Source organism: Taudactylus pleione, unplaced genomic scaffold, assembly GCF_031769625.1.
Source record: "Taudactylus pleione unplaced genomic scaffold, aTauple2 ptg001346l, whole genome shotgun sequence".
Lineage (NCBI taxonomy): Eukaryota > Metazoa > Chordata > Amphibia > Anura > Myobatrachidae > Taudactylus > Taudactylus pleione.
Window position 1 is genome coordinate 653803 of NW_028285746.1, and position 25457 is coordinate 679259.

The 25457-nt window shown below is 45.6% G+C and overlaps 1 protein-coding gene across 1 annotated transcript in view; it reads left to right on the forward strand.

Moving 5' to 3' along the window:
• Positions 1-25457, forward strand: part of LOC148443036 (solute carrier family 15 member 1-like) — a 160415-nt gene that overhangs the window by 107686 nt on the left and 27272 nt on the right. Inside the window, exons 12-18 of the mRNA XM_088463341.1 lie at positions 394-476; positions 8490-8576; positions 16676-16765; positions 18000-18044; positions 18622-18654; positions 18736-18824; positions 23172-23253. Coding sequence (XP_088319467.1) covers positions 394-476; positions 8490-8576; positions 16676-16765; positions 18000-18044; positions 18622-18654; positions 18736-18824; positions 23172-23253 — 509 coding nt within the window. The remainder of the gene's footprint in view (positions 1-393; positions 477-8489; positions 8577-16675; positions 16766-17999; positions 18045-18621; positions 18655-18735; positions 18825-23171; positions 23254-25457) is intronic.

A 25457-nucleotide genomic window follows, 5' to 3' on the forward strand; every position in this document is an offset into this window, starting at 1 on the left:
ACCAGCATATTCCGTTGAGCTTTACAATTTGAAATTATAGAGACACAGTGGAGTCACTTAGGGGGGTGTGGACCGCAATGGATATCATCCTCCTAAGTAACCGGGAGCCTGGCGCTGCACTGTGATGTTATTGTGCAGCACCCGGTTTGCTATCATTGGGCCTGATTCAGTAGAAAAAGCAATTGCTATTACGGACGCACATCGAGCGATTGTTTGCCATTGTGCATGCGTGTAAGGCGCATATAAGTATAAGTGAGACACTGTAGAGACATACCTATTACAAATAAATAATTATATTATTTACAGGAAGCACTTCTGTATGAGATTTGCTTTATTATTTTATCTGGTGCACCTGGCATTATATTTCTGTTATTTCTTTGTTTTTTCTTACAGTTATATTTATCATTGGAAGTCGAATGTACAAAAAAGTGTCTCCGCAGGGTAATATAATAGTTCAAGTTTGCAGATGCATTGGGGTTAGTAAACTAATGACCATATTATAAACATTGAAATATTCTTTTTATGCAAATACATTAGTCTATTACATGTTTTATTTAAAATGTCCTTTTTGTCATGGGAGTTCAAATTAGTTATGTTGTTTGTGCTGTTGCTGTAAATGTCTATTTTGCGTGGGAAAATTAATCTTTTTAATTCCACTGTAATAGACCTCTCGTTATAACAACTTAATTACAGCAGATATTCTATGCTTAAAACTCCTGCTTTTTGAAATTCCTTTTAGAAAATATAGTGCGAATGTTGATTCCAATGAATATGCACCCCAAGTCACAGATGTAAAATATATTCACTAAAAAAGTTGTAATTGTGGATGGCTGAAAATTTATATGCACCGGGATTACAGCACATGCAAGAGACAGAATGTACATCCAAGTATAAAGAAACATATCCAAAAAACATCAAAATGAGATGAACAAAGAGATCGCAGTCCCATACATGAAAGTACATAGAGAAGTGCATGGAAAACACAACCCTAAACCTGTTAAAGGAAATAAAGACCAGGGGCAGGATGCATTCAGGATGTGATGCATCCTACCAACGTTAGTTACGCCGGTATGCATGAAAAAATTTACAAAGGACAGCTCTCTCGATAAGAGAGGCCCATTTGCGTATGAGGGATTTCCGGATCTATGACCCAGCAGCTCCGCTGGCATCCTTCTGCGCATGCATTTTGGGGGTTTGCTGCATCCCGCCCCAGAGGAGATGAAAAAGAGAAAGCAAAAGAAAGGAAGAGGAGGAGGGGAGACCAGTGCTGGCTCCAGAGGTGTAGCTGCAGCACATTCCAAAATTTAAATAGGGGAGCCACACCAACTGCCAAACCAAACCCTGCCAGCATCACTGGCCGCAGTGGCAAAAGCAGGATTTCTAGAGGGGGGTTTCCAAATGCTTGATTTTAGAGCGAGTGTGGCCAGTCCATGAAGAGGGTATAATTAGCACTTATCCAGCTTCAATATGCATCATACAAACTATATTGTGTTGCATAATTCCAGCATATACCGGACCAGCGATCACAATGAGCCATTAGATGTGGCAGAAGATCCATCCTGTGTGAGCAGAATGTTTTTTTTCAGATGTGGGCACCATTCCAGAGCATTGGTGCAAGTCCGGGAGTCTGGGGGAGCAGCAGAAGAACCTAGCACTGCCCTGGACATATATGTACATATTGGTTCTCCTTATGTACTGGATAGTGTATTATTATACAGCATTAATAATTAACCCTATTGATGGTCTATAGCAGTGCACCCATAACAGTTCATGTTTTCCACATCTCCTAGTTGGTGCACAGGTATATTTATTACTGGCTGACACATTTTAAAAGATCCACAGGTGCTGCTAATCATTTCATTTGTGATACTGTGAAGAACATGCAGCACTAGTAACATTGTATTATATTACTATTTCTATTGTGGTCATAATGTGTGCTGGGGAGGGGGGTTTCCAGGCAGACGGAAACCCCCCCTGCCTTTGCCTATGGGCCGGGAGTCACTGGAAGTTGGTGTCATTCCCCTAATTTAATTTTGGACTACGCTGCAGCCCCAACTCTGGAGCCTCCTCTGGGGGAGACCATACCCTGGGGCAGGAGCGCTGAGAATATATCAAATAGAACAGTGATTCCCAAACTCAGTCCTCAAGGCACACTAACAGTCCCGATTTTAGTGATATCCATGCTTGGGAACAGGTGGTTTAATCAAAATAACTGAGGTACTAATTAATTCACTTGTGCTCAAGTATGGCTATCCTTAAAACTTGGATTGTTAGTGTGCCTCGAGGACCGTGGTTGGGAATCCCTGAAATAGAAGAAAAAGGTTACACACAGGGGCGTTTCTAGAGAGGAGGGGGCCCGTGTGCAGTCTCTGTCCGGGGCCCCCTCCTATCTCTCCGGTGGCCGGCTGCGCTCTGTAGACTCTGGGAACTAGTGTCTACTGCGTATGTGCAAAACGCCGGGAAAATGGTTGCGACTGACATTTTCCAGGCAATTTTGACAGTGCTGATCCCGTCGCCGATGTGGGACCTTGGAGGCGGAGAGGTAGGTATTAAAAATATGGGTGCAGAGTGTGCGGTGTGGGCCCCCTGGACTCAGGGGCCCATGTGCCCCGAACACCCTGCACCCATTATAAATACGACCCTGGTTACATACCTCACATATAACCAAGCATATAATTAAGCTGCGTCATTAGTAAAACCCATAAATTATAAAAAGGTCGCCGGAAGTACCATAAAATGTAATATAAAAATATCTTTAGGCCCAACCATACCCAACAACTCTGAGGATAAACCTCAAGCATCAGGAGCATAGATGGTAGTGTATTTAACTTCAAGCATCAGAGTTCTACTCGCAATCAGCCAATTCAAAACTGTTCATTACCATCATCAATGTAATGTATTTACGTACATGTGCCTGTGTACCGGTCTACATATGTTTGCAAATTACAACACTGTACCAGGCACACAGTAGAACACCTGTTTTTCTCCCCGTCTGCCTCTCCAGTTATAAATGGTTGTACTGTACAGTAAGTGTCAAAAACTTGCAACAAAATGTATTTATTTTACACTATGCAACATGGTCTCACTGGTCATCAGCCCCTGATGCTGTTGCATCTATTTTTCACACAAATCTCTTAAAAGAAAGTTTGCTGGTGGACTAAGGCTTTCTCATTCTTGCTAAATGTACACTGTGTGGCAAGATCAGGTTAAGGATGCAGTCTACTGGGATAGACGGGTGCACTTTGACATAGCAGCCAATTAGGAGCACCAGTCCAGGGCCTTAGTATAAGTACTCGAAGTTAGTATAAGTACTCGAAGTTAGTATAATTTGCAACATAAAGATAAATAAAACATAATAGAAAAGCCTAGCCTATCTGGCTCTAACTAAACAAATGTTAGAGTGAAATGAACCTAACATAAGCACAGTACTTTTAGCCAGTAATCATAGTGTCTCTCAACAGGCCTGCTGTCTGTTCCCCAGGTAGTGAGATACTGAGACTAGCAACTGACACACCGTATATCAGCCTCTGACACACCGTATATCAGCCTCTGACACACCGTATATCAGCCTCTGACACACCTTATATCAGCCTCTGACACACCGTATATCAGCCTCTGACACACCTTATATCAGCCTCTGACACACCTTATATCAGCCTCTGACACACCTTATATCAGCCTCTGACACACCGTATATCAGCCTCTGACACACCTTATATCAGCCTCTGACACACCGTATATCAGCCTCTGACACACCTTATATCAGCCTCTGACACACCTTATATCAGCCTCTGACACACCTCATATCAGCCTCTGACACACCTTATATCAGCCTCTGACACACCTTATATCAGCCTCTGACACACCTCATATCAGCCTCTGACACACCTTATATCAGCCTCTGACACACCTTATATCAGCCTCTGACACACCTTATATCAGCCTCTGACACACCTTATATCAGCCTCTGACACACCTTATATCAGCCTCTGACACACCGTATATCAGCCTCTGACACACATTATATCAGTCTCTGACAATCAATGTTGCCAATTAACTTCTGTCCACCAGACAGAGCACACTTCACTCCCATTTACAACTTTTCCTGTGCTTTTATCACAACAGTAATACTTATAATATTGTCAGTTTCCCATATACAGCTGTCTCTTTCTATGGATATATTTGACAAGTTGTAAACCTAAATTTCATATCTTGAAATGCTATCCCCTTACCTGGCGATGTTGTAGGTGATGAGGTGATGCGACCAGTGCCAGCAGTGCTACAGCTGGCAAGGTCACATCAGATGCGACCACACCAGCCCGCTCTATCCCATGGCTTTAACAGAGGAGATCCTTCGACTCCCCAGAACGCCCAGAAGTGACGAGGTGGTCTGTGATCACCAACATCACTTCCAAAATGCCGTGTGAACAACACCTTGGGGCGGATGTGCAGGGATGACAGGACGTGATTCAGACCTGCTCGCTAAGATGAGGCACATGCAGACAGACGATTGTTTGCATTCTGCGCATGCGTACACATCACAATGTGTGTGCACGAACCAGTGCGAGCGATTGTCAAACGTTCACTCGCTGCGTATAGACAGCCTGGCTGAATGAGTGACAGGAGAAGCCGTTTGTGGGTGGTGACGGGCTGGCTGCTAAGAATGGGGGAGTGGAGGTGCGAACGCAGGTATGCCTGAGCGTCTTAATGCCGTTTCAGAGGCGTGCATAATTAAGAGGCAGCGTCATAGAACACGTCACTTGGCTGAAATTTGCACTGAAGCGCTCACAGTGCTTGCAGCAGGGTATAGTCAACCACAAGTGCTGCAATCGCATTCGAAGGTACTCAATATTATCGATGGTTGCATACACTTCCTGGAGATGACTTGCGCAAGTGAGCGTCTTAAGACAGACTGGTGGGCATCTGCATACACAATGCGATTGCATGATAAGACATAGTGGGCGTGCTAATGCCTTGCCGTGCGATCACCTGCCTTGCCGAATTTGCATACGCATCTAGCAAACGAACGCATCTAGTGAGTGGGTCTGAATCGAGCCCACAGTGCGATAAGGAGAACTTAGTTCTCCTCCAAGCACTATTTGGCTGATCTCTACAAGTGCAGGGATCAGCTACAGCAGGGGGGACTGATCATAAGTCCCCAGTGACACACACTCCGCTGCGCTCTGCATGTGAGGGAGAGGAGTATATGCCCATAAGGGCAGGGGTACAATTGTGCAAAATAAACTTTTTGAATGTGTAATAAAACCATTAAGTTTCAATTGCATATAATTAATGAGGAACAGTATAGTACAGCGGTTCCCAAACTTTTTCAAATCACAGCGCCCTAGAATATCATCATTTCCACGGCACCCCTGGGCCAAAAGTTTCTTATTGAGAAATTCAGCAAAACTTAAATTAAGTAAATTGTGCTTATAAGTCACCCTTAGGTTCAGTCACGTGGTGGTTGACAGGGCTCCACTTTTTGTTGTCCACATATTTTTTGATTGGCAGCAGCCAGCACTGGTTTTGCCTATCACACTGACTAAAAATTATTTTATTTGTACTGGACCTCCAACCCAAGGCACCCCTGCAAGTGCTCTGAGACACCCCAAGGTGCCGCGGCACCCAATTTGGGAACCACTGGTATAGTGTGTTACACAGTGGGGCTTATTCACACCTGGTAGCGTGGAGTATAGGCGGGAAAAGGTCGAGAAACATGCAAAAGGAAAAAAAAATGGTAAAAGGCATTAAATAAATATATATCTTATTTACAGTATGTGGCAGAGTTTTAAAAGGAGTTTAGCCAACCTAGAAAACCTTACTTTAATGCCGAATCTCTTCTTTCTGACACATTGAGTATGACTAAAGTAAAAATAATGAAACATTAAAATGATGGAATTTGATCAATATATAAAAACTACAGAACAACTGAAATAAACAAAATGCTGGTGTTTCCTCAAAGCACACACATCAAGCAAACAGAAAACCTCGGGAGGAGGCACTCAGATGCTAATGACTACAGGCTTGGAAACTGTCACTGAACAAAGAGCCCATGGGGTAAATTTATCAATGGTCGATTTGCAGGTCGTTTTGAAGAGTGATTTAGCTCTTCTCAAACCGACTCAAATCGAATGTTGCAAAACCAGTGATTTCGCTAGATTTACTATTATTCGATTGTTTTGCAATGTGCAAAACAAATTCGATTTAAGTCGGTTTTGAGCAGTGATTTGCTGTTCGATTTGGCATGTTCATGTACAAATCGAACAGCAAATCACATTTCAAAACGAACTGCAAATCCCCGACAGCATAGAACTGCTTCATGCTTTCACTTTCAGCATGAGCAGTTTGTTCTCACATAGATACATGCAGACATCAGTGAGATGCCTGCATGTAACTGAAAGTAAAAGTAAATAAAGAGTAAATACTTAAAAAAACGACATGAGGTCCCCCCAAAAACACAACCAGCCCGGACTGTTCAAACCCAGGTCTGGTTGACTGAGTATAGGGAAAAAATTACGTAGGGTCTCCCTGTACTCAGGTAATATAGGTGAGTATGAGTAATTGTGTGTATGTATGTATTAAACTTATACTGTGCAAGGTGTGTGTGTGTTTCTTTCAACATTTCTTTACAGGTGAACTACAGGTCCCAGTGGGGCCTTAATACCCCGCATGCTGGTATTTGTGGTTCTCCAAGTACCAGCATGCGGGGGAGGCTTGCTGGGACCTGCAGTTCTACTGTAAAGACAATGTTTATATTATTTTATTTTTACACTACACTAACACAATCAAACCTCCACCCACCGCCCAGGGGTGGCGGGGATAGCCCCAGGCTATCAGCCTAGGCTAGGGGTGCCCTGGAGGGAGAGACAGCTTTATTGGAGGGGTCTACAACTCTCCAGGGATCCCTGGCTGGGTTGACTAGCAGTCAGGGCTGATGCTGCGGCTGGGAGGCCCGGTGATAGGGCTCCCCTGGCTGTGGCATCAGTCCCCCGTTAGAAAGGGTGCAGGGCTGGTTCTGTGAGTTACAGGGAGACCCTACACAAATTTTTCCCTGTAAATCCAGAACCAACCCTGCTTGCCATAGCCCAGTGCTGGTTGTACTGAGTACAGGGAGACCCTACGTCATTTTTTTCCTGTACTTAGTCAACCAGACCTGGGTTTGAACAGTCCGGGACTGGTTCTGTTATGGGGGGGGGAACCTCACGTAATTTTTTTTTACTTTTAACTGTTTAATTACTTTGGACAGTCAGATACATGCAGGCATCTCACTGATGTCTGCATGTATCTGTGTCAATCCGAGCTGCTCATGCTCAAATCGAAAGCATGAATCAGGTCTATTCATTTGGTGATTTGAAGTTCGATTTTGAGGTCGATTTCAAATCAAATGATAGTAAATAAGGGTTTTGTGTGTTGGGCTATGTAAAAGTACCAATGTTTTTCTGATGGTCGATTTGAGGCCGATTTGACTAAAAATTCGATTTGAAATTCGATTTTACATTCTATTTGGCCTTTAGTAAATACCCAAAAGCAAAATCGAATACAAATCGAATGAAAATCGCACCTCAAATCACTCAAAATGCAATATCGAACTTTAGTAAATTTACCCCCATATGTCTCTGTTTTTCCCCGATATTGTCATAGCACAACAGAAAGTAATATCAGCATTGAATTTAATAAAACCTTAGCAAATGTCTGGCATCATGATTGCAGAATAAATGGTAAAAAAAAAATGCAAATAAAAATGTTAGTTAATGAGAGGGGGGGGGAGATTTCTCGTACAGCAATTTTTGCTAAAATTTACGTCATGGCTCCTTAGCCATATATACAGTATGTATGTATTTCAGTTCTCCACTGCATACAACAGGGCCCCATTTACTAACGAGTTTTATCACCAAAACGAGTGATAAATGTCACTGTGTTTGATAAACGGTGCTTCAGCCAATCAGCTCCCAACTGTCAACTGTTAGAAAAATGAGAGTTGGAAGCTGATTGGCTGGAGCACCATTTATCATACACAGTGACATTTATCGCTCATTTTGGTGATAAATCTCATTAGTAAATGGGGGCCACAGTACGGTATATTATTCCTCTACATGTATGCATTTAACAACAAAACTACTGTACTTACTAGTCTCTCATACCAGTTAAATTTCATCCATAAGCACTAAACTATAGCAGTATCACCCATTTCTCAAATTGTCTACAAATGTTTGTTACCAACAAGCCATAACTTTTAAACGAATCATCCCCATGCCATATTATGGAAATTGAGCAAAGGCAACATTATTTCCTAATGTAATTATCATATACCTGTAAACTCATTACACTGGCTGTACATAAACCTGTTGGGAGGTATTGTACTATAATAATTCCTGAATTCTAAATTAGAATTTGTATTTGTAGAGGTATTTGATATAATGGTTGTGGCTGAAGAAATATACTTTACATCATATTGATTATTCTCCATATTTTCTGTATTCCCTGGACAGTGCGCCATCCGAAATAGATACAGAAATCGTAGCAAATCCATCCCCAAGAGAGAGCACTGGATGGACTGGGCAAAAGAAAATTACGATGTAAGCAAAATATATTTGTAATACAGGTTCATTTTTGTAGTATCAGTCAGCGGCGTCCACACCTCTCTTTGCATCCGGTGCGGGCAGCGTCGTGGTGCTTGTACTGTGCGTGGCGGGGGGTGTGGCCTCGTGGCCCGAACCACCACATTTTGTCACACCCCCAGCGACCAGCCTGTGTGAAGTGCCGGCCCCCTCACTGTGCTAGGAGCAGAGGGCGTGATTCAGAGCCGGACGCTCTGAACGAGCGCCCGCTCTGAATCAGGGCGTGTTTTATTTAATTGCGAAGCGGCCTTTTGGACGCTCGCATAGCTGTGGGTTACCAAACACAGCTTATGCGAGTGTCCATGATGATGGTCGCGATGGTCAAGACCATCGCGACCATCGGGCTTGCGACGAGACCCTTACGGTAGGGTCTCGTTGACGCGAGCCCTGGAGTGATTTTGGCTCTATCAGAGGCCGGACCCAGACGATTTTGGCTCTATCAGTGGGGCCGGACCCAGACGGTAGGCGTTCCATGGGAACGCCTCCGTCTGGGCAGCCACGCCCCCGGCACGCCCACCAAAGGGGGCGTGCTGTCAATCACCATTGACAGCACGCCCCCTTTGGTGCGAGACCCATAACGACAGCTACCCCGTCGTTATTCGGGTCTCGCGCATGCGCACGACGGAGGCGCCTCCATCGTGCGCATGCGCATTTGGGAAACATCGACATGCTTGCGAGCGCTCACGAGCGGGTCTGAATGAGACCCTGAGTGCTGAACGTAATGCAGCACCCGGCTCCTGTCACTAAGGGGAAGCCAGCAATTTGGTGTCACCCCGCACCCCGCTTGTGACACCAGTGGTATCAGTTATAATTAACAGGTTATTCATAAAGTGTAATTTGTTATATATATTTTTTTTCATAAATGGTTTTATTGATATCAAAAAATTAGAAGATACATTCTACAGAGTTCACTAATTTTGTGGAATTTATACATGACGATAACGACAATAGGCGCTGCATTACCGGTCACCTTAGGGCAGATGCAGTTTCTCCATCTGAGTATGGCCTCCTATGTGAGTGTCTGTGTGTCTCTGTATGCAGCCGCTTTCAGCATCACGCCTGCAGCACCAATCACCATCCAGTAACCTCTTACATCTCTGCTACCGCGCATCTACATTTCTGCTGCATCTCTGGGCCTGATTCAGACCCGGTCGCAAGCGCTGTGCGCTTGCAACCGGGTCAATGGTAGGCCAGTGCGCATGCGCACGACGGAGCCGGCTCCGTCGTGCGCATGCGCGAGACCCGGATAGCGACGGGCACTCCGTCGCTCCGGGTCTCGTACCAAAGGGGGCGTGCTGTCGATGTTGAGTGCCAGCACGCCCCCTTTGGTGGGCGGGTCGGGGGCATGGCTGCCCAGACGGAGGCGTTCCCATGGGAACGCCTACCGTCTGGGGCCGGCCCCACTGACATCACAAGTGATGTCAGTGGGAGAGCTTTTGGCTCTGTTAGAGCCGAAAGCTCTCTGGGGCTTGCAGCAACGAGACCCTACCACAAGGGTCTCGTCGCAAGCCCGATGGTCGCAATGGTCTTGACCATCGCGACCATCATCATGGCCGCTCGCTATAGCTGTGGGTGGTCACCCACAACTATGCGAGCGGCCAGGAGGCCGTTCTGAAGAAAAAAATGCCCGGCCCTGATTCAGAGCAAGTGCTCTGTCAGAGCATCCGGCTCTGAATCAGGCCCTCTGTACGAACAAAATCAGGGCATATGCGCGATATGACTCAGACGCAGGTGCAGACGAAAAAACAAGAGATATGGTAAGAACTTACCTTTGTTATCTCTGTTTCTACGAAGTCCATAGGGTCCACAGGGTTGACCCTGGGTATAGGTTGGGAACCAAATCCGGGCACCACGCAGTTAAAGCTTTTAGCTCCCAGGATGCACTTGGGTCCACTCTCCCTATAACCCCACCCCCCAGCCAGAGGCACCTCAGTTTGTAAGTAGCCAAAGGCCGGAGGAGGAGAGAAATAGAGAGAGAAAACTGGAACACTCTAGAACCATACTCACAGAAAAGGAGACGGGAAACCGGTGACCAGTAACACAGCCCATATGAAGCCAGGTGCGTCAGGGTGGGCGCCCTGTGGACTTCGTAGAAACAGAGATAACAAAGGTAAGTTCTTACCATATCTCTTGTTTTCTACTTCAGGGTCCATAGGGGGTCCACAGGGTTGACCTAGGGGATGTCCCAAAGCAGTTCAACCAAGGGTGGGGACGCTCCTGTGCTGAGAGGAGAATCCGTCGCCAAAAAGGAAGCATCCTGAGAGGCAAAGGAAACCAATGCCTAGAACCTTAAAAAGGTATGGACAGAAGACCACGTGGACACCTAGTAAGGCAAAACAGCCGAGGCGCCACAACGAGCCGCCCACGAGGGTTACATGGCCCGAGAAAAAACAAGCCTCAACGACAGAAATGCCTACCCATGGGTAGGCCCCTGAGGAAGACATACGAGGCCATCCAGCCAACATTTCATTATAGGCCGGCCATCGTTTCCTGTGAAAACCAGAAACCGCAGACCACCAATAAGGAGTCCGATTACCATAAGGAACTTGAACGGATCATATAAAGCCAAAGAGGCCGGACCACAGTCAATGAGGCCACACCAGCCGAGAAGACTGGGGACTGAATGGCCGTACCATAAGTTCCAGAATAATATGGAACCTAAAAACCACTCTAAGAAGAAATACAGGGCGAGAGCAACTCACACCCTGACATGATGCCCTCCAGAAGAGGGAGCCACATGAGAACGCTCCCAATTCAGACACTCTCCTGGTTGATTTAAACACCCTGAGAGAGAGAGAGAGCTTAAACAATAGACCATGTAATGGCTATCACAACCAGCGGTTCCATTGACTGTCCCCGGAGGGAACAAAGAACCACTACTAACTCCCCAGGAGTCCCTAGGGAGGACAAGTGGAGGCATAATCCAGAAAACACTCCAAAGGATGAACTGGATACCAGAGCGGAGCAATTCCATATCTTAACCATACCGACAGTGTAGAGATCCGCACTGTCAGGAAGGCCAGGCCAAGGGTGAAACCCAAGCCAGCCGGAAGGAATGCCAGAATATCTGAAAATCCTGGACACCGGAGGATCGTATCGACAGGTACGATACCATAAGAATTATGTATGCCACAGTCCGTGGCAGATCCCAGCAAAGTCTGGCCTATCTGCTCTAAACATCTCAATGAAGACAGAGCCAGGAAAGCCCTAGGACCACAGTAGGGGCGCAGTCAAAGACAAACGATCCAGGTCCAGGGAAAAACAAGGACCCTTAGACAACAGGTCCAGATAGTGAAGCAGTAGGAACGGAGTATCGATGAGGAGACTCCGAAAATCTTAGTACCAGTGATGTCTGGGATGAACTGGAGCCCCCAGAAGGAAAGCCCCTCCGTCTCGAATTAAACTTCCGAAGACCTCGAGGAAGAAGGGAGAACGGAGGACACAGGTACACAAAGTGGAAGGACCACTTCACTGACAAAGAGTCACTGAAGGTAGCTTCAGTACTCCTGGAGCTGGACTGTAACACCGGTAATGTGTGATCAAGTCAGAAGGCCATGAGGATCAATCTCCTCAGGGAGGCCCCCTCTGCTCACCAGGAGTTGAAACCTCTCTTGGAGAAGAGACTAGTCCCCGGGATGCACGTCGCGACGGCTGAGGAAGCCCGCTTCCCAATGGAGAGCTCCGGGAATAAACACTGCAGAGTTGGCCAGTAGAAGACCCTTGGACTACGTCAGAATGGATGACATACCTGACATTGCCACCCAACTACCAGTGTTGCCTAGATGGAAGTCACTGTTGTGACACTGTCGGACTGAACCTATTCAGGTTTACCGTGACATATGGGTTAGGCCAGAGTGAAGGTCCAAGACAGCCTAAAGTATCAACAAGTTAAGTGGCAGGGCAGAAACGACAGACGTCCAACTGCCCCGAAACGAATGCGGACCAGACACTGTCTGTAGCAAAGAACACCCTGGACGAGATGGCCATAACCACCCGGACAGAGACCAACTCGCCTCCGGAGTCAATTATGGCAAGGCCTGGAATGGAACTGAGCACATTCCACCCTACCAAAAGGTAGACACTCTGGTAGACCGCGCATCACAAAGAGTAATGACATATGTCGAATGCGTAGATATCCGCACACTCCAAGTTGAAGAGTGGAGATCTTGTCTTACGCCAGAAAAATTCTCAGAGTCTGAGAATCTAGCAGTACTCCCAGATGAAGAAAACCCTGTGAGGGATGTAGGGAGGACTTTTTTCTCCGTTGACTAATTATCTGTGCCGAGAAGAAGCCACGGTTATCCTGACCTGGCGGTAAAGTACCTTGGTGATCCTGCTAAAAGCAGGAGACCGTCCAGAGAAAGGAGCATTCGGATACCCTGAACAGGTGAACTGTCAGAAAATCCATAAGGCTGGTAAACCCCGGTGGAGTTGAGGACAGTCCCAAAAGGCAGAGCCCGAAACTTACAAGTGTTGCTGTGGCACAGCAAACCTGAACCCATGCTGATGAGAGGGCTCTGTACGTACCCGTAGGTACGTATCCTGAATACTCAGATATACCCTAAAATCCCCAGGTTCCAAACGTCGGATAATGGAGCATGGACGATTCCACCTGAGTCCAGGCACCGTTGGAATCTGATTCAGGGATTTGAGACAGAGTATAGGCAAATGAGGACCAGTCGGTCACCGCCCCAGAAAGAAAGTAGAACAACCAGTCCCTCACTGAGATAGTGAGGTTGGCCGAAATAGCTCTGCTTACCACAAAGACTGTATAGCTTTCTGGGATTGTAAGGCCCTGATCAGGTCTGAAGAAGAGCCCGTGTAACAATGCCTGTGAGGAGGCTGCCTGAGCAATGAGAGGCCGTTGAGAATCAGTACCTCACTCTGGAAATTCCCCAGATGTAGACCTGTCCCGTCAGGCTGAGGGTATATCCTCAGGTGTAGAAACAGGGTCGTCCGGAAGTCCAGGACTGCTCGGTACTGGATATGGTGGCCCCCATGGAGGCCGACAGCCTAGGAAAAAACAGGCCTTTAGGCTGACCCTGAGGACAAAAAGACTTAACAGAGTTAGTCCGAATGTAGTGGGAGTAGCTAAAGACGGTATCTCCCCATTAGTGATACTGCCAATGATGCAACGATCTTGTCAAGGTCAGGACCAAACAAGATCTTCCCCATGGAAGGAGTGTGCACCTCTGCTTTCCCATAACGCAGCCATAGGGTACTGCGGCGGATACAGACGCCGCCGAAACCCTGAAAGTTAGAAGACCGGCATCCCATGAGGTAATCCCACATATGACCACTGCATATTATATGTGAGCGGCAAAAGATATTTGAACCTCAGACGTGTTGGAGGGGAAAAACGTCACAAAAGCATCACCATGCGATGGCCATGGTAGGACGGGCAACAGGCCCTGAAAACGAGTACATTGATTTCAGGCAAAGTTACCACCTACGGATCCGTAAAATCCATCCAGGCCGGGATGGGAGGCGTATTAATGCCTGTAACCCGATGATTAACATACAAATCCATCCCAGAAGGGGATTTCCATTACTTGTGAGGACCCTCAGGGAATGGGAAACAGGAGGCCTTTGTGACTCCTCGTATCTGGCGACAGCCAGACTCCCGCTATGAGATCCACCCGCTGGGTAGAAAACACGAAGATGTATGATACAGGTGCAGGATCGACATTCTCTATATCCAGAATGAACCTGGCTACCAGCCCCAAAGCAGGGATAATAATACTTGAAATCGGCTCCCCCCATGTGAGAGGGAAAGAGCCGAATATACCATCCAGTTCACGGCAGAGCCACTGGTCAGTAACCACAGGGCGTATATCACGCCAATTAGTATTTCGTATAAAACGACATCCACCAGGGTGGCCGTTGTGGTAATCCCTGCAAGGGGAATGACAGACCGATGTGGTATCGGAGGTAATTCATGTACTGTGAAAAACCCCGGCGGGGAGCGACAGTCTGTTGCACAGGGGTAAATTGCAAGAAATTGCGAGATACCCCGAGTTCAAAAGGGCAGTATGGTGAAGTAACTCCAAGCGAGTGACGACAATGGGGCCCGCCCGGCGATCCTTAAAGGAGAGGATCCTGAGAAATAAACCGCCCTTTAAGGGGGTCGTGCAAGGGGCCCCGCACCAGATGGTGCCGCATACATAAACCTTTCTGAGTTAAAATCCTCCGCACTAATTCCTGCAGGCTATGACTTGCAGGATAGCAATAATGGGTGCAGTATCGTGTGCAATCTCCTGGTCAGATATATCTGACTATCTTGACGGAAATATTAAGCAGCGCCATACCGGTCCTGACTGACGCTAAGATTAGCTGCAGGGACCCATTATCAGCGTATGCAACTCACAGTTCCATCTAAAATATGGCAACGTGCAGCACGCAACAGTATGTGACAAACCTCACAGATATTAACAAATATATATATGTGAGGTCTCAGAACCACCCCAGGTACACCTGTATTAGGGCAGATAAAGAAAAGGGATAGATATACACTGACAGGTGAGAGAAAAAGCAGACAGTCAGCACTAGCATAAGTCACATACAATGCAGAAAAATATATATACATACATAAGCATGACATATAATATACTGCACAATATCGCTACATTCAACTGCCCAGATTCAGTGTCTGGGAAGGCTATAGCGCTGTGTACGCAGGGGGACTGGGCTCACTGACATCCTAAGAGTTCTGCACCACCACAGAGAGAAAATGGCCACTGGAGACCTCAGAAGAAGCGTGGCCCGCGGAGGAAGCAGCTCAGCGATGCCAGACTGTATTATTGAAAGGCGCGCTGAGCTGAGGGGAGGAGCCGCTAGACAGGGAAGGCTTCCTCCCCTGGCTAGCAATTAACCCCCCGGGATGCCGGCTCCCGCTGCCGCTATAATCCCTGGTGGGCTGTGGACACGCGGGGTATGCCTCCATGGAGGGGGAGCCCGCCGCCACCGCTAGCGCCTCCGGTCTGTCCCCAGAGACCGGAGGCATAAGGCTGCATATTCACACGTGGATCACCGCAAGCGGTGACCACGCGACTTACCTGTCCCCGTCGATCCGGCAGCAGCCCAGGGATTCCTCCAGAGCCCGGCTAGTACAGACTCTGGGGTCCCGCTGCGATCCCCAGATCTGTACTGGCGTCGCAGCGCCGGCGGGGTGTAGGAGCGGCAGCTCAGACGTCCATTGGACAGTCTGATGCTGCCGCTCTGAAGAGTAGTAAAAAATAATAAAATAAAACTCTTTTAAGCTTAGGGGCTGCTAAGCAGCCCCCCTGTAGTAACGGTGACCCAACTCCGGCCGGGCACCAACTTAAACTGAGGTGCCTCTGGCTGGGGGGTGGGGTTATAGGGAGAGTGGACCCAAGTGCATCCTGGGAGCTAAAAGCTTTAACTGCGTGGTGCCCGGATTTGGTTCCCAACCTATACCCAGGGTCAACCCTGTGGACCCCCTATGGCCCTGAAGTAGAAACATTGCTCTTCTATGTCTGTCATCACCGCTCCATCCAACTCAGAATCAGGCCCTTAATGTGTATATGTGCTTGTACACACTATATCAAAGTACTGTGGGCCTGATTCAGATACATAGTCAATGCCAATATTTGCGCAGTTGAGCGATTATCAGATGATCAATTTGCATTGAGATAAAATGTGACTACGGTTTTAGTGGGGATTTATTCACAAGTGATTGACAGACAGAGGCCGGTTTTTTGGGAAGTAACGGAAGAGTGGCAAAAATGTGGGAGTGTCATTTTTGAGGCATGTATCTGCCTACATCTGTGATCCCGAATACAGAAAATATGGCGTCAGTTCCAGCGGCCATCCTGCAGGCTTGCTCAGATGTTCGATTATCGAAGGATATGCGATCACTGCTGCGTGTTTGTATGCAATTGCTTGGATCTGTGAAGCCGCCAGTGGGCGTCTCAGTACATTACCAGAAGGCTGCATGCATTCTCGTATTTTCACACAGCAGCTGCGTACATGAAGCCCATTATCAATTCAAGTTTTGTGATATAAACTTAGTTCTCTTGTGCTTTATTTTTTTGCAGGAACTTCTTATTGAGCAAATTAAGATGGTCCTTAGGGTCCTATTTCTTTATATCCCACTCCCAATGTTCTGGGCTCTTTTTGATCAGCAGGTAAGTTATGGATGTGAAAAAATTCAGCATGTAATATAATATTAAAAAAAAACATAATTCTTTATAAGCAAAAGCTGTACGATTAGTTGGGTGCATTACCTACAGTGTGCATTTCTCTTTATAGTTCTAGCTTTGACAGATATTTTGTAAGTAAAATGTAGAGAAAATCTTAATAATAGTCAGGAAATATATACAGTATACATTAAAGCCAAAATATGACATATTAGAATGACTTTGACCAATATCTCATTATCTGGAGCAGGGGTGTACTGGACAGGAATTTCCCTGTTAGGCCAGTGGCATAACGGGGCTGCCGGGAGACTGTCTGATTTAATTTTTCAACCACATGATTTAAAAAAAAAAAAAAAATGTTTGGGTTTAGGACAGTAGACTAGCACACAAACACTCTGCAGCCTACCGGATAAGTGAGTGACACACCCTCTTGTAGGGGCCTTGTAGCTTATTGTTAAAGTGCATGGCCCCTGACCCTATGATGACCCCGGAATCAGTATGTTCCAGACTGACAGCAGTGAAAATCCCAACAGGGGATTTAGGTAAGCATACCTAACCCTACCCCCCTAACCCTCCCTTAGGAGTGCCTAAACCTAAACTCACCCCCTAGTGCCTAACCCTAACCCCCCCTAACCCTCCCTTAGGGGTGCCTAACCCTAACCTCACCCCCTAGTGCCTAACCCTATCCCCCCTCCTTAAGTGCCTAAACCTAACCCCCCGTCACCGCAGCCTAAACCTAAGTCTCCTGGGGAAGGTGCCTAACCCTAACCTCCCCCGTGGGTGCCTAACCCTAACCCCCCCTTGGGGTGCCTAAGCCTAAATCCCCCACGGGAGCCCCTAACCTAACCCTCCCCCCCCGCACCTGCCGTCCGGTTTACCTCCTGGCGTAGGTATAATGACCGGCATCGGGATTTCAACGCCTGTCATTAGTACTCTGCCGGGATTTGACAGTCGGGAAGCCGGCGGTTGGCATTTCGACCATTGGCTTCCTGACTGCATCCCGATGGCCCCTCCTCACAGCTGCGGCAGGACCCATCATTGTAATTATGTAGATATGTAATGAAGTGCGCAGTAGGACTACCACATCATTTACTAGGATTTATCTTACTTGAGGGGTGGGTAAAGTTTGCGAATATACCAGATTTTACAATGTAGCTTACCACTACTAGTTTAAATATTATTTTCTGTGCCTCTGTTGACTGTGACGGTTTGTTATTTAAAGGGCTCAAGATGGACTCTTCAAGCCACCACTATGGATGGGAACTTTGTAAGTATCTTGGATGATACTAAAAGTCACAAAATCAGACTTACATTTTCATATATATTAGCGGTATTGCTATAATACTGAACACGACAGTTTTTGACATGCTAAAGTGTATTCACTCATGCTAGATACAGGATATATGACAGACTGGAAGATTCAGTAAATAAATTAATGCGCTTCAGTGTAAACCCTAAATGTAATCACCTGACTTGCTTGCTTACTGATGTACTGGAAATTATCAGTGTATTTATGTGCTGTTATTGGGAAAAAGGGAGTTCCAGGCCTATACCAGACACTGAGCAGAACATGTTGCAGTCCACAAAGTGCGTTGTGGAAAGGTAGTGTGAGTGGATGGACAGATTAGTGAGTGTGCCATTTATTATTATTATTACTATTATTATTATCCTTTATTTACAACACAGAACTAGTGGCAGCTAAAAATAGTGTGAGTGTCTCTTTAAATGCATTTGCTCTTGTAGCCAAAAAAGTGTTAGTTCCATAAAAAGGTATTTTTGCAAGTTACAAATGGTCACAGTAATAATAATAATTTATTTTGATGTTATTTCTTTATTCTTTTTAGGGAGCTATCCAAATTCAGCCAGATCAGATGCAGGTAACATTTGATTCATTCATTAAAATAAAAATTAACACAATGAATTTTCAGAACCGCTGATATTCGTCTTTTTTCCCATAGACTGTGAATCCAATATTTATTCTAGTCCTTGTGCCATTCGTTGATTTTGTGCTATATCCCCTTATTAGAAAATGCAAGGTGAATTTCACGTAAGTATAGCAGTTAGCAAAATATAGCTGTCTACTGTTATTTATACTGAGACATCATGTAATCACTTTTCTCAGTATTCTATAATTTCTATTTACAGATGATAAGTTTTATTGATTTGCTGGTTGTGTATTACAGAAAGGGCAGAGCCCTGGGAAAATAGATGACTGCTGCAGCCCCTAGGGCTCTGGTTGGGGATGCACATTAATAACATATTTTAGAAGGCGGTAGCATAGTTTTAAGAATTTTTTTCAATTATTTAGCATTAGTTTGTTCCAACAACAAGAAACTTAGAAAACCCTATAGTAAAAGGTAACAGCAACAAGAGAAAATAACATAATAAAAAGAGATAATGAGGTGTGCCTATCAACAAATAACACAATGCTTATATCAAACTGGCTGCTACCTGCTGAAAAATGGAGAACAAAAAGAAATGTGTAGGAGCGCTTGTTTGTATAAAAAATGAACAATAATGTGAAAAATAAATAAAGATTTAATAACAATAAATGACAATAACAATCAACAATGTCAAACAACAATTTCAAGAATGAGAAAAGAGCACATAGCTCTGTGCAGTATTCAGCCCAACCTAATTGGACACTATTGTAACCAGAAATATATGAGTCCGTTTCATGTGGAAACAATGGGCCTGATTCAGACCCACTCGCGAGCGGCTGTCCGCTCGCAAGTGGGTCGATGTTATGGACTGAGCATGCGCACGACGGAGGGAGCTCCGTCGTGCGCATGCGCCAGACGCGACGAGCGAAGAAAAGTCCTTCGCTCGTTGTGTCCGATCAAAGGGGGCGTGCTGTCAATGTTGATTGACAGCACGCCCCCTTTGGTGGGCGTGCCGGGGGCGTGCCTCCCTTACGGGGGCGTTCCCACGGGAACGCCTCCCGTCAGAAGCCGGCCCACTGATAGAGCCAAAATCACTCCGGAGCTTGCGGTTGAAAACCTCAACCGCAGGCTCCGGCTCGCAAATTCGATGGTCGCGATGGTCTCGACCATCGCGACCATCACATTGCACGCTCGTATAGCCTGTGGGTGGTGACCCACAGCTATACGAGCGTCCAGGAGGACGCTCCATGAAAATGGAGCCCGGCCCTCATTCAGAGCGTGTGCTCTGCTCAGAGCGTACGGCTCTGAATGAGGGCCAATGTTTGCAGAAATGCAAAAAAACAATCCTGTCCTGCAAATCCTGTATACAAGTGATGTGCAGAAGTAATAACTCTACCACTATTTTAGCGGGAGTGTACCTTGTAACTGTGTGTGATAGTTACCTTTTATGTCTCCAATGTCTGGTAGCCCACAACATAGGGGTGCTGCAGAGGCAATCTCTGGAGAGAACTGATGCTCTCAGTCCATATACCTCCTTTTTAAGCGGCTCCATTTAGCAGTTACTCTTTTATTGTTGGTGTATATTCCATTGAGACAATTTAGTCCATAAGAAGACACATTGTATCAACATATACTCCAGGATTGTTTTTTTTGCATTTCTGCAAACATTGTTTCCACATGAAACGGACTCATATATTTCTGGTTACAATAGTGTCCAATTAGGTTGGTATGAATACTGCACAGAGCTATGTGCTCATTTCTCATTCTTGAAATTGTTGTTTGACATTGCTGATTGTTATTATCATTTATTGTTATTAAATCTTTATTTATTTTTCACATTATTGTTCATTTTTATACAAACAAGCGCTCCAACACATTTCTTTTCAAATAACATAATAAACAATGCAGTACAATCTAAAATAAATGGTGGTTTATAATTGGTCTGGCCAATATGAGAGTTTGTACATGTCCTCCTGCAGCCTGACCTATACACATATATATCTAGGGGTCAATTTAGCATTTTTGTGCAATTTGGCATCTAGTTTGCAAATCAGAGATTTACTAAAATCCAAATCAATTAAAATTCGACCTAAAATCTGACTTAAAAAATGACCAGACAATAGACCTGCCTGAGGCAGGCGACATTTGGGAGAAGCACTGCCAAACATCTGTGGCTTAAATTCAATTAAATTCCTAAACCCATAATGAGCCGTGGCCTTTTCAGCCTGGTCTGGTACAGGAAAATTGTGAGAAAAACTGGCATGTAGTTCCCACTATTTTAATGTAACCAGCAGGGTTGGCTTGAGGCATGTTCGACCAGTGTGATCAAACAGGGGCGCCACCCCATAGAGGGCGCACCCCTCCCAGTCATTCCAGATTTCAGCAGGACAGTCCCGTTTTTCGGGCACTGCCCCGCCGTTCTACCCACAGGACGAAGCGTCCGACGAGCGGTCAGGATGTTGGGGACCTCCGCTGTGCGGCGGTACCAGCCCCCCTGGGAAAAAGAATGGATGCCGCACTCAGGGAGAGAACTGGAGGCAGCCCAGCTACTGACGTAGTGCTGGGCTCGCCCCCAGCCTGATGTTAACAGGGAAGCGTGCCATACAGACACGTAATTAAGCTATGCCCCTTTTTGAGCCGTGCGTGATGTTTGGGGCGTCTGGGTCATTCGCTGCACAGAGCGCGACTCATGCTGAAGCCGGCCCTGATAACCAACACCAGGCTGGAACAGCTGGGGGGCTTACACTATAGCAAGGAGACAAATAGCCATAATGTAAACCAAACCCACACTGGCCAGCCCAGGGCTGGAAATTCTTGGTAAGTGGGGGCCCCCCAAAAAAGCCCCCCCCCAAGGATCAACTGCTGTGTGTCTCCCTGCTATAGTGTAAGCCCCCTGGTTCATTCAGCCTTGTGCTGGTTATTGGAAAATCGGGGTAACCCCACGCCGTTTTTTCCCCCTGATTTTCCAATACCAGACTAGGCTGAAAGGTCCAGAGCTGGTTATGGATTTAGGGGGGCCCCATGCCATTTTTTAAACTGTTTCTTTACTTGTAACCCTAAGAAGCCTGCACAGATCATAGTGATCTGTTCAGTGCATAATTTTTGGACGGGTTTGCCGCCGTGTTTAAACTTTTATTTAAAAGTTCAAAACTGAAGGTTCAAAATCAAGGGCATTTAGAAGTGCAAAATCCGACTGACATCGATGTTGTGTTTCAAGTGAAGCTGTACCTTCACTGATGATAAATATATGGATTTTGCAGTCCGAAATGCTGTCGATGGCAGTCAGTTTTAAATTAATTTAAAATCGATGTAAAACTAATCTTTAGTAAGTTTACTCCCTAGTCCCAAGGTTCCCAATTGTGGTCCTCAAGGCACACCAAAGTTCTGGTTTAAGATATATCCATGGTTCTGCACAGGGGGTTAAATCAAATTGACTGAGGTTCTAATTAAGTCACCTATGGTCAAGCATGGACTGTTAGGGTGCCTTGACGACTGAGGGCCTGATTCAGACCCGTTTGCTATATGCGTGCGCTTGCAAGCGGGCCGATGTTCTGCGTACGTGCATGTGCACGCTTCGTTCTGCGCGTGCCTGAACTACTCACTGCGATCGCATACCGCTTGCTCACCCAGCAAAGGCAGCCCAGAGTAATGAGTGACAGGAGAGGCCATTTGTGGGTGGTAACAGGGGCAGGACGCTAATAATGGGGGGTTGGAGATGCGAACACAGGCGTGCCTGAGTGTTTAAACGCCATTTTAGAGACGTGCATAATTAACAGGCAGCGTCATAGTACATGTCACTTGCCATTATTTACACTGATTTCCTCGCAATGCTTGTGGTAGGGTAAAGCTACCTAAAGCACTGCGTTCACATCCGATGGTGCTCGATGTACCAATGTTTTAATACACTTCCTGGAGATGACGTGTTGCTGGTGGGCGGCTCTGTCTGTGCGATTGGGCGTACGCATACACAAAGTGGCCGCACGCTAAGTCATGGTGGGTGTGCTTATGCCTTGGCGAGCGATCACTTCCCGTGGCGTCACTTTGAAAAATTTGCATACGCATCTAGCGAGCATACGCAGATAGCGAACGGGTCTGAATCAGGCCCTGAGTTTGGAAAACCTCTGCCCTAGTCTCTGTCTACATTTTTAATGACCAAGGTCTCCAGGATGAGTGGTTCGTTTTTGCTGTTGTTGGATTCTACACACCATACAGCTGTATTAACAACTCTGTAATGTTCAAGTCAATGACAATAAACAGCGCTACCTAATTAGTTTAAAGCATTAATATAAAGTAGCATGGTACCCCATTCATGTTAAAAATCATACATTCTCAATATGATATTTAAGATTTATCATTCCAGAGAGGAATAAACTATATTTTGGGGCATATCATTTAAACTGTTACAAAGTAAAAGAACTGAAATTGTAACAGTAATTAAAGTAGCTTTATTGTATACTGCTTCTCAAAAATGAGTGAGATTGGCACTCATTATATGTCTAATGCATCTGCAGACCCCTGAAGAGGATGACTGTTGGAATGGTCCTTGCTGCCATGGCATTTGTGGTTGCTGCCATTGTACAGTCAGAGATTGATGTAAGTGATCATTGTTTCTGAGCAGGTCTGTAAGGATTGGAAAAGGGGATTGATGTACTGTACGTAAAATATAGCACCTTGGGTAACGTGGTTAATTGTGGCACAAATCTCCATTTTGCAGCAGCTGTTTCTTTTATGGGTCACACAATTTGTAATGTGGTAAAAGTTTGCCATTTTGAGGTGCAATATGCATTTATTTGGGACAATGTAGTATAATCTCAATAGTAAAGGGCAAAGGAAGAAGTTTCTATATACTTTAAATTAGGGATGTGTAGGCACGAATAGATTCGGATTTTCCCGCCAAGTTCAGATTTTTCCTGCCAAAAATCGGGTCTCAGAAAGAGGCAAAAAGCATACCTCCCAACATGACCCTCTCCAGGAGGGATACAATGCTCTGGTCCTGGACTTCCCTGGTAATTTAGGATTCGTGGTGGCTCCAGGGGTGGGGCTGCAGTACAGTCCAAAATTCAAATAAGGGAGTCACACCAACTGCCAGTGAGTCCCAGCTAGTGATGTTTGGTAGCGTGTGAAATGACAGTTGGTGTGACTCCCCTATTTAACTTTTGGACTGCGCTGCAGCCCCACCTCTTACCAGGGAAGTCCAGGACCAGAGCATTGTGTCCCTCCTGGAGAGGATCATGTTTGGAGGTACGAAAACGTAATCTTTCATGGACAAACATAATAGTATCCGATTTATTAATAATATTTACTTCAGCCTTATTTAAGATATCTGGGGTGCCCTGGAGAGGGGTACCCCTCTATTGGGAGGTACCCAACTCCCAGGGATCCCCGGCCTGGACTGACTAGCGGTCAGGGATAATGCTTTGGCCGGGGAAACCGGTGAAAGGTTTTCCCTGGCTGTGGCATTATCCCCCCGCTAGAAAGAGTTCGGTGCTGGTTCTGGAATTTTCAGGGGACCCCTACTCATTTTGTCCCCTGATTTTCCAGAACCAGGACCAGCTCAACAAAGCCCTGTGCTGGTTCTTAATTTACAGGGGCCCCCTCTGCATTTTGGCCCCTATATTTTTAGAACCAGAACAGGCTTTATAAAGCCCGGGGCTGGTTATGCTTTTGGGGAGGGGGTGCACGTCATTTTTTTTTAATTTAAAAACATTTTACATAAGTACACACAGAAACATGTACATATCTCATGGATATGTGCATGTTTCTGTATTAATCTGACCTGCTCAGGATGTACTCGCTAGCCTGAAGCAGGTCTATTATTTGGGGATTTTTGGTAATCTTTTTTTAGCGAGTCTGAAACACACTCTATTACATTGGGCGAGTTGATTGTTTTCAATGTGAAAACATCTGGATGCGAGTTTGAGAATGGCGAGTTTTAGTAACTCTGAAAAATGCGAGTTTTAGTGAACAGACACCCTATTACACTGGAGAGTTGTGAAAAATTGTGAGTTTAGCACCAAAACTCGCAATTTACCAAAACAGACACCCTATTACATTTGGCCCATACAGTTAGATCCAAAAAATGTACTTCAGTTTGACTGACATTGAAGGTGAGTATGATATTTAAATTATTCAAGTTTAGGCTCTTACAAAAATCATTTAGATCTTGCTCAGACCCCCTCCAAACAAACAGGATATTGTCTATGAATCTAAGCCAGGACACCAAGTTCGCACCAGCCTGTGAGACAGACCAAACTGAATCATGTTCCTACCTAAATAAATTTGCATAGCTTGGTGCGATCTTGGTGCCCATTGCTGTTCCTATCCTTTGGACATAATAGTCTCCTTCAAAGACAAAATAATTATTTTCAAGAATGAATTGGATCCCTTATAATATAAAACCAATCTTAGCCGTTATCATTTCAGCTTTCTCAAGATGCCATCTCACTGCTTCCAACCCATCACGATAGTATATAGAGATGTAACATCTGCTGTTACCAAAAAGGTGTTATCTTCCCATCTAATACCACTCAATTTGCTGATGGTATCCGTGGTGTCTTTCAGATGGGATTGCTTTTAGCAACCAACGGTGGTTTAAATTATATAGGTAGAACAGGGAGAGCTTTGAAAACACGGATAGCAGAACATGTTCAAAATATTGAAAAAAGTTTAACCACTCATACTTTATCAGAACATTTTTTAAATAAACATAGTTGCTCCACTTCCAATATTGCGAAATTCATAGGTATACAGCATGTTAAATTCAGTTGGAGAGATCATGATGTAGAGATCATGATGTA